General features: G+C 39.8%; 1 protein-coding gene and 1 long non-coding RNA gene across 3 annotated transcripts in view; one reads left to right on the top strand and one right to left on the bottom strand.

Moving 5' to 3' along the window:
* LOC148391028 (uncharacterized) overlaps positions 1 to 9,894 on the top strand; it is a 46,129-nt gene that overhangs the window by 730 nt on the left and 35,505 nt on the right. Inside the window, exon 2 of one of the 2 annotated variants that reach the window (XR_015861165.1) lies at positions 2,099 to 2,358. This is a non-coding gene — a long non-coding RNA (uncharacterized LOC148391028). Of the gene's footprint in view, positions 1 to 2,098; positions 2,378 to 9,894 lie in introns of both variants that reach the window. The other variant, XR_015861166.1, reaches the window with a different exon arrangement.
* Positions 43 to 8,816, bottom strand: camkva (CaM kinase-like vesicle-associated a). Its single transcript, XM_088388703.1, has 11 exons — positions 8,526 to 8,816; positions 4,598 to 4,720; positions 4,401 to 4,532; positions 3,957 to 4,031; positions 3,751 to 3,889; positions 3,539 to 3,659; positions 3,387 to 3,462; positions 3,015 to 3,151; positions 2,868 to 2,946; positions 2,650 to 2,737; positions 43 to 2,356 (listed from the first exon to the last, which is right to left on the bottom strand). Exons 2-11 carry the CDS (start codon positions 4,690 to 4,692, stop codon positions 2,093 to 2,095), a joined length of 1,206 nt encoding a protein of 401 aa, XP_088244829.1. The 5' UTR covers positions 4,693 to 4,720; positions 8,526 to 8,816; the 3' UTR covers positions 43 to 2,092.

Genomic DNA, 9,894 nt, shown 5'->3' with positions numbered 1-9,894 from the left:
TTGGTATCCAAATATTGAAAAGAATTTAACACGACAACCGGAGAAATATTGCTAATTTTATTCTTTCATAAGCGTTGTAGCAAGTTGGTAACTCAGCTAAACGTCGCTAAGTACACACAGAAACATCAACATAATGCAGATACAGCATCAGGAATTAAGCAGCACTTAACAAAGATCGACAAACACAACTTCAGCAAAACGGCTAAAACAATACTATGCATAAATCTTAAACTGCATTGATACAAAGAAGAGGCACATTTGAAAGAAAAATACACAACACTAATAAAGTCATATTAGGAGACTTAAGTGTATTTTTGTTAGATTTGAAAGTCATACATATTACAGATTAAAGTCGTAATTTAGGAGAATAGAATTGTTCACAGTATTTGTAGAAAAAAGTGGTAATTTTACGATTAAAAAGAGTAGTGCATATTTTTTGGATTAAAGTCACAATATTATGAATGCTGTTGTGCTTTTACAATGGGAAGCAAAGGAAGGATATCATCGGACCTTTGATAAATACTGCTGTAAACTGATCTTGATTTGCCAGAATAATTGGTATTTCATTTCATTTTCATGGAAGTGTGACTAGATTCTGAAAAAATAGATCCAATTAAAAATACTTTAATTATGACTTATTCTAAACATATACAACTGTCTCAGAAATGTACCCTTTCCCCTTAAAAATATTCATCTTTAGATGAAAAAGAAATGACTTTATTCTCATGAAACTACATAAGTATTTATTGTAAAAAAAATACAATATTTTTTTGTTTTGAGAATATACCAATATCAAAAAATGTTGACTCGTAAATTTTTGACCACAATCTTTTCTGCATATTGTATGACTTTTAATCTAAAAAATATACGAAGCCTTTCCTCAAATATATGTAATTTGTTTTTGTTAGATTAAGACGTTAATCTCATGGGGTATTTTTTTTCTTTTCGGTTTGGCCCCTGTAACATTGGTAAAATGGAGGGAATTCAATATTTATTTATAAAGCGGTCTGAACGACTCTAAAAAAGAAGAGCAAGTGCAGCAGCTAAAAACATTTCAAAGAAATAATAAATAGGTTATTTAAATGGAGCTGTTTCTTCTGAAACATTTCACTACTGCAAACAATATTAAGGCACTTTAACTGAAAGGGAAAAAAAAAGCTTTCTTGCTGTCATTGTTATAAAATATTTCTCATTGCAGCTACGGTCAAACACAAATGAATAGGGCATATACTAATTTGACATAATTGCAATGAAAATTGTATTGTCTGTCTTATTGTCTGTATTATTATTGTATTTTTTTTCCACTCATTGTATTTCTAGACACAATTGTCCTGCGTTGCCGTTCCAGCCTTGAGACCCACAAGGCCACATAAACAGGTGTCTGGTTGTTATTGCAACACATAGCAAGGATAGATTTGACTTGCATAAACTGAATCAACTGATATAATTTAACGCCTTCCTGTTCCTGGGTCATATTGACCCGTAGCATCTTTAATTATCCTGAAATACTGACCAATAAATGAAATGAACCGTTACAAGCTGCATTGTATAATGATTACACTGAGCCAAGCTGACTTTTGACACAGAAAAACAAACATATGACAAATTCGAACAATCTTACTATTAGGTTTCTAACGTATTAATTTAGATAAAGTCTTTTGAAATAAAACCTCTATGGCATGAATTGTAATCTGAAGCCTACCACTAGACATTGCATTGAAACAAATGTACGCTATTTACAAATACACACAGTCAGTCCGTTGATGACTATAAATGAAATTGATTTCACTAAATTACACTTTTCATTTGTACAATTAGTCGGGCAGGGGGCACAAAAGTGGAGCTACTTCAAACTAAATGTATTTTTTTTTTAAAGGGACCTGCACACAAAGTAAGAAGAGTGTCAAATACTACAGAACAATCAGTACAGAAGGCAAAATGAATGAAATACTCAACAGGATAAATCAGCGGATTGTTGGACAACATAAACACCACAAAGTTATGCCAATCATATTGACTGTACTGCTCATGTGCTCATTAGTCATGACGAATCTTCGTCTTTGTGTACGTTATTCCCAGCTCCTTCTTTTCTTTACAGAATATCACCGTTGCACCCTTCCTCCTCCGCTCTGGCTGTGCTCGGCTGAGGGTCCGCGGGCTTGGTGGGAGTCTGTGTGTCGGCCGCGTTTGCGCTAAGAGCTGCCTTTAAGCTGGCGGCAAGGCCGAGGCCACCGGCAGCCGCTACTGGAGCAGCAGCGGTGCCTGCGGGTGCTCCGGAATCAACTCCGGAGGCTCCCGAATCCCCCTGTTCAGATGCTCGAAGTCTCTTCATGAGGGTGGTGACTCTGACAGCTTTCTGTGAGTAATCAAACACAAGGTAAATGAATGTTTCTTTGCCTTAGTTGTGCGCAAGTCTTTTACATTGGGAATTGCCGTTTTGTGACAGAATAATTCTCTGCACGTTTAGCTGAACACAAATCATGTTTTTTAACGTCAAATAAAATTTTATACATTTTAATATATGTATTGTTTCAATTAATTAAAAGAAAAATCAGGTAAACATATTTGTCAACTGTCAATTTTGAAATATTATTTTATTCTCCATTCAGAATATAAAACCTACTGCCCATAAAATCTAGGAATGTATACCTTCCACTTGGCTTTTGCAAAGTTCTTTTCTATTTGTGCACAAACACCATCTTTGATGTTCTTATCCGAAGCAGCATTCCCAGAAATCCTGAGGAAAGACAGCACAGATTAAACATGCTACACACAAAGTTAATTTATTCATGTCGTCAGATTAATCTATCGTCCCCCCTTTCAGCATTTACACTCATGAAATAAAACAAAAAAACAAAATGTTGTACCATTCATGGGCAATAGCCTCCTGTGCAGTCAGCCGCTGGTCTTGGTCCACCTCCATTAAAGACGCCACTAAGGTTTTGGCTGAAAACCCCCCCAACAACAGTGAATTATTGACAGCTCTGTGACACAAACAGACTGGAATCCCTTACCAGAATCAGAAATATCATCCCAGTACGGTGAGTCAAATTCGTAGTCGCCCGACAAAATCTTGAGGAAAAGGTTCTTGTCTCGATTGTCGGGATCGTCTTCGTCTGTGTCATCGTAAAAAGGAGGGTTCCCGGACAAGCTGTTGAGTCAGCCAAAATATTGTTTTCAACAGACGAGCATGTGATTGTTAGGCCACAAATTGATTTGAGAGTTGTTTTGACGTATTGCCCATGTGATTGTCATTCCACAAATAGCTTTGAGTTATTGTTTTGACTCGACAAGGGTTAGTGTGATTGTTATGCCGCACCTCGCAGCTTTGAGTTGTTTTGAACGGAGTGTTTATTAATTGATTAACCCTGATCGGTGGGACTCACAGTATGTACATGATGACCCCTATGGCCCAGCAATCCACAGGTCTTCCATATCTCTGCCTGCTAACAACCTCAGGAGCTGAAAGTAAGAAAGAGGCTCTCATAGTTTCTCATAATTTTTGGGGATATTGTTCCGCAAGTTAAACTTGACCCACCGAGATACTCCGGAGTCCCGCATGGATCCTTAATGTGTCTGTTTTCCAGTTTTGCAAGCTGGAAATCACTGATAACAATTTTGGAATGTTTCAAGCGGTTGAAGTACACTAAGTTCTCCAGCTGTGTGAAGAGAACAAGAATTTGTTCATAGATTGAGTTGATTTTATGAAGTTCTCCTCACTCATCACTGGATGTCAGCAGAGCGCCGTACCTTGAGATTTCTGTGGACGATATTCAGAGAGTGCAAGTATGCTACTGCCTCCAGCACTTGCCTCATCACATTGCTGGTGTCCCTCTCTGAATAGTAGCCCTGATCTAAGATCCAGTCAAATACCTCCCTCCCTGTTGCTCTGCAGATTACAAACATAATGATGAAAAGACAAGGCTCATTTTCACTCTATGAACATCAAAACTTACAGTTCCAGGAAGATGAAGTACTCTTTCTTTGTTTCAAAAGCATCAACCATCTGGAGGATATTATGATGCTTTATCCTGTGAAAGGTGGAAAGAAAAAATAGATTGGCACAAAAATGTGACCGATTCCACCACAGTAAGAATGGGGAACACAGAATAACTTATAATACTTATGATACAGTATATTATACGCATTATATTTATTATTATTATAGGGAAAATGTGGTGAACTGAGTATTTTGTCCACTTGGGGACAGCATAAGCATTGTGACAACTACTCAGCCAGGTGTGAATTTAATTTATGTGAGGTACGGTCATTGCGTCAGACTGTTACATAGCAACACTGAGGTGAACAAAAAAGTATTGTGTAACATTTCAGTAAGGACTGGCATGTCATCAGTTTTTGAGAAAGTGTTTTAATGAGCCTTGTGTCTGAGTTTTACTTACATCTTTAGGATCATTATTTCATTCTTGGCTGCTTTCCTCACATTCCTGCCATCCTTTTTGTTGAACTTTTTGCAGGTGTACATTTTCAGCGTGTTCCTATCCTTCGCCCGGAATATCTCGCAAAACTCCTCTCTGCAAAAGAAAAAGGGGTTCATATTTTTTGGGGGGCAGTATTCTCGTAAATCAGGCTTGCTTACGTTTTAACGACTTGTCCCAGGTCATATTTGTCGCTGACTTCAGCGGGATTGTTGTAATCCTTCTTCTCCCCGAGCGTCAGACAACCAAATGGCATGGCAGCTCCTGCCCTAGCCAGGGAATTTCTTGCGGAACAACAACAACAAAAAATAATGAGAAAATTTAAAGCTGGAACCAGCAATGAAAAAGCCTTCACATCGTTTTCATGGTGAATTGTCAAAAGAGTCTTTAAATTTTGTTGCCTTTCTCTACTAACATTAAATATCTTAAGCAAAACAAAATCATCAGCCATCCGACCTGGCTTTTTTTTTTTTTTTTTTTCAAAAATATAATTTTACAGATTAAATTTTTTTTATATTATCATTTTTTAGAAAAAGGTATTGAGTTTGTTTTTGTTTACATTTTTTTTTATTTTTAGAAAAAGCTATTGAATGTGTTTTTGGGGTTGCTCACTGGCCGCATAGACAAGCTAACTTATGTATTTGAGCAACAAAGCACTCCGTTTTGAATTATAGATACGTACCCAATATTGAGCATACGACTTAGTTAAAAACTAATTGCTGCTCCATGTTTTTACTATCCACTGAAAACAATGCGGTCCATCACGCCAATCTAAATATCGTATGCTTTTATGGTAAACAGGCGCTTTCTTGGCAAGCACAATGATACAAACAGCAGCCGGCAGAGAAGAGTGGGAGTCAAAAGAGAAATCCGACTGAGCTTGCCGCTGTCTGGAGCCTCGGCCGAGACCCCAACAAAAAGCAAAAGATTGCTCGTGGCTGTAAAAGCTCCGTCATATATTATGTTTCTTGACAAAAGAAAGACAAGAAATGGACTCATAGGAGTGAAGATGCGAGAAGCGGCTTGCTTTCATACTGTTTATTGCCGGCGAGCAGGTTGAGAGTCATTGGAGGGTCGGCAGGGGGGCTCATTACTGAGACTGATATTTCTGCTGATATGCTTTATTCCTTATTTTTGGAGCAGATAAAACCTTTATTAGCCTCAGTATGTTTACATTTATAATCAGAGTTGGGCCCGTACGACTGTGAACTGCAGCTATAATATAAAACAAATTGGTAAATGGATATCTATAAATAGAGTATCTATTTGCTCACTAATTGAATTCCAGAGTGATAATGCTAGTGACATTGTGACGACACCAGAGGGAATTTAGTGATTTGTAGTGTTTGATAACCACTGGAAAATTCCCTCTCTCTCTCTCTCTCTTTTTAAATTCATGGAAGCCAATATTCATATTTTTTTAACAAGTCACACTAGAATCGACATGATAGTGCTGACTTTTGTTAGCCCCATTTTGGCAGTTATCCATGGCCAATGCCTCAGAGGTTTTTCATGTTTATGCAGCAGCAATCTTTTAAAAGCACACCAGGCGCACATCATTGCTGAGAATAAAGTGCAGCTGAAGGGAGTAAGGGGCTGAGTCTCCTTGACTTTTCCACAACAACTTAGGCAGATTGACGGGGCTGTTTGTGTTCCTGATGTACTTACTATAAAGACAAGTATTCCTCAGGGTGCGTATGAGTAGACGAGCTACTCAAAAAACCCGTTCCACATTTGCCCAAAAATAATGCAAATTGTCTTTGCCCTCAAGGGGAGGGACTTTGTGTTCAACTCTAGTCTGAAGGATTGTCTGAGTCACATCCAAATATAAAACCCAGTGCCACCATTATTGTTTGGCGTCTACCCCTCATTCATCATCCATCTGTGCTGTTGGAATTATTTATTTTCATAACATGTGCCCAGATTCTTAGCCAGTGATAGTTAGTCTCCCATCCATCCATTTATTTTTACCAGATGGCCATTCCTACTCGCATTCAGTTGAAACAGAACCTGCAGGCTTCCTGCACAGAACTGTCAGTGAACAATACAAATGATGAGATAATAGATTATATTTAGAGCAGCATAAAAGGTGGTAAACAAGTCTGATTCACAGATCTGAGATTCAGGGTTCAATACCCATTTCCGACCTGCCTGGGATTCAAGGTATCTGAATGTGATTGGACGGTCAAGTCGGGGGTGGAGTCAAGTGGGTCTGTGGGCACACCATTAGTTGATTGACAGAAAAATATACTATTTTTATGACCCCATCATTGACTATCATCACTTAAGCATGGCATTGTCAGCTGGAACGGCCTCCTGCGACCCTAAATGACAATCTCTTGAATTCAACATAATGTGCATGGCCAATTATATCTCCCGTCTATCGTGATTAATCATCAGTCCCAAATGCTTTTGCCCATCTTGCAGATAAAGACAGTTCTCCTTGATAAAGACAACGGCAGAGAGCATGTAATGCTGACTCAAGACGTCTTTTATCTGTGCCTTTTGGGGAAGATCTGTATAAAGAGCTCTTCATTAATACTTCGGAATTCACTTGCAACCACTGTGGACACCCTTGAGGGGGGAAGAGATAAAGTCGTTTCCCCAAGAAGCAACTAAAACTAAATGTGTACCATGTAAGGATACTCCGAGAGTGCATGAGAAATACTAGGTGTCTGTTTTACTCAGCAACAAAAATGCAGATGGGAACGGGAATCGGCCCCTTTGACGACCATTCATGTCCGTTTCTGTCATCACCGGCTCATCTGACCAGCTTCTCTCTGATGTTGTTAGTTGCCATGGTAACCCAGCGCTACAGTATGCGGCCGCGCTGCTGTCGATACAGCATCGTGCTGATGACTGCTGCTTGATGGGACTGAAAACTGCGGCTCTCCGATGTGAGCTTTTACATAACATCAAAACAATAGGGATGCCTGGCAACTTTACACTCAGTGATTAAAGTTAAATGTCCATGCTGAATTTTGGCAGATTCGACCAACAGTCAACCCACACTGTTGTGAGGTAGTCTGTTTTTGCCTGCATGTTGAGACCATGCCAAATACAGAAGCAATGATGGCACATTTGCTTCATCAATTTTTTATAGCATCTGTCCCAAAGCTCTGGTTGGGTCATGAGCAAGCTGGAGTGTATGGATTATCAATCAAACAATCAATCAATCAATCAATCAATCAATCAATCAATCAATCAATCAATCAATCAATCAATCAATCAATCAATCAATCAATCAATCACAGGGAAAATCCATCCAGTCATTGTTTTATGGCGCTTGTTACAATTAGTGTCTCTTCTTGCTGACTTTTAACAAGAGGATCATGGTTCACCCTGGAGTGGTCACCAATCAAAGGGTCGTGGATGACCTGGAGTATTTGAAAAGAGATTTTTGACAAGAGAGGTGCGTGGGGTGCAACCTAGATTGGTCGCAATGCAGTCAATGGCAGGGCACATATATACCACTGACACTCTCATTCACACCTACGGAAAATTTCCAGTCTTGAATGAACCTAACGTGCATGTTTTTGGCTGGGTGGGTGGGTGAGGGAGGGGTGAGGATTATTCAGCGAAAACCCACACAAGTAGATTTAAACCCAGAACCTGAGAACTATGAGGCAAATGATCGATTCATCGGTTAATTGTGCTGATCATGAAATGCATGCATTATTTTGTTTATCATCAACAATATTATTATCAACAATGCAGTCGGGTCAAAATATTGCCCAACTCCCTTCAACTCTTCTCTCTCTCGCTCTCTCTCACGCTCTCGCTCCTCATCCGTGCAGCCTCTCGGGATGCATGATGACTTTTTGGGTGCGAAACGATGACGAGTCTTGCCAATGTCGCGGAGGCACGGACACTACGATACTGTGAACGCCGAGAAGGAGCCTGATGCCTCTGTGTGAAGTTTGGCCAAAGTCTAGGGCTAGAAATTATTTCTGATGAACAAAGTAAGGAAGTACATAAGCCCTGTTTGTACTTTTATGCAAAATGACACTAATATTTACAGACACTGAAATTTCATACACAAGCAGTCTTCAAATGTCTCATGGTTTTGTATAAAGGATGCTCACTTACCTTCAAAGAAGTGAATCGGTTATGTAAGAAGTATCCAACCCTCTCTCGTTTTCCTAATTTCCCTGCACGACTTTTGAGTCCACTTTTTTCCACTCAACGTAGAGGGCACCGCTCAGATATAATAGACTGCTCGCAACATTTCCAACAGGTCAGCTTGCTGGCGGGAGCGCGCACGTGTAGCAGCACACACAGTGAGACGCGGAGGGAGGAGGGGGGGGCGGTGCACGCTCGCGCAAGATGCACGACTAGTCCGTGCGTCAGAGGCTTTGCGTTGTTCCAAGTTTCACCGTCATGAATGAAAACAAGTGGAGTCCTCGGTTAACGGCGGAGCGGTGCATTAGTGGTCAACACGTCAGCGTCACAAGAGGTTCTGTGTTCGAATCTCGGCTCAGGTCCTCTTGCATCTCCGGCTTCCTCCCCCATTCTGAAGCCGTATGGCATGCTTGTGTGGGTTTTCTCTGCTTCAGCTTCCTCCCACATCCCAAAACATACATGTTCATTGAAGAAGCTCAATTATTCATAGGTGTGAATGTAACTGGTTGTTATATGTGTCCTGCAAATGCTCAATAATACATTCAATGGGAAAGTTATAATTGCCCGGGGTAAATGGAATAAAATTGGAGTGTTGGATTAGTAATATGGTGAACTACTAGCCTCACAGTAAGAATGATCTGGGTTTGATTCTCAGCTCAGCTCACGTCAGGTCGTCCTCTGTGGAGTTTTAACAACGTTTCCCTCACATATTTATCCTTGTCAATCAAACTGTGTTTTGACTTGATATTCAATTTGCAAGCCAGTGAAGTTTATATGCACGTTTCCCCTAGATCACAGTCAAGCAGTTCTGCATTTGAATTTCTATTTTGTATTTTCTGCTCGCGTTCTCCCACATCACAAAAAACTAGCACAGGGGGAAAAAAGTCTTTTAAATGTTCATACTTTGTACCCGCTCATGCTAAAACTTAGTTTGAATGGATGCCAGTTCAGTGGTGACCCAAATGAGGATAAGTGCTCTAGAAAATAGATGTATGATAAAGATCTGCAGGGATTTTTTTGGGTGGTAGTCAGACACTTAAGCCCTGCTTTATGTAACACAAGTGTTCCTGTATCTGTCCCACAATGAGTAATGCTGCAAATGCAATACAGGTAAAACAGCACAGGGAGTTTTGTGGAGCATCTTGAACCTGCTCCTCACCCATCTGCAAATCCACCTACTCTCCATTTTCTAGCTGCTCGTGCATTCATGCTACTCCAGCATTCTACTTTCTACTTATCTCTCATGTCAGCCTTCATTTTATAGAACGTTGAGTTTATATATGGCAGCTAGGAAATAATCTATCTTCTTTAAGAGTAATTTTGGAAGGAAGTGCAC

Source organism: Syngnathus floridae, chromosome 11 (genome assembly GCF_059516105.1).
Source record: "Syngnathus floridae isolate MCC-2025c chromosome 11, RoL_Sflo_1.0, whole genome shotgun sequence".
In the NCBI taxonomy this organism is placed as follows: domain Eukaryota; kingdom Metazoa; phylum Chordata; class Actinopteri; order Syngnathiformes; family Syngnathidae; genus Syngnathus; species Syngnathus floridae.
The sequence above is the reverse complement of the archived record's forward strand: the minus strand, read 5'-3'. Positions and strand labels throughout refer to the sequence as shown.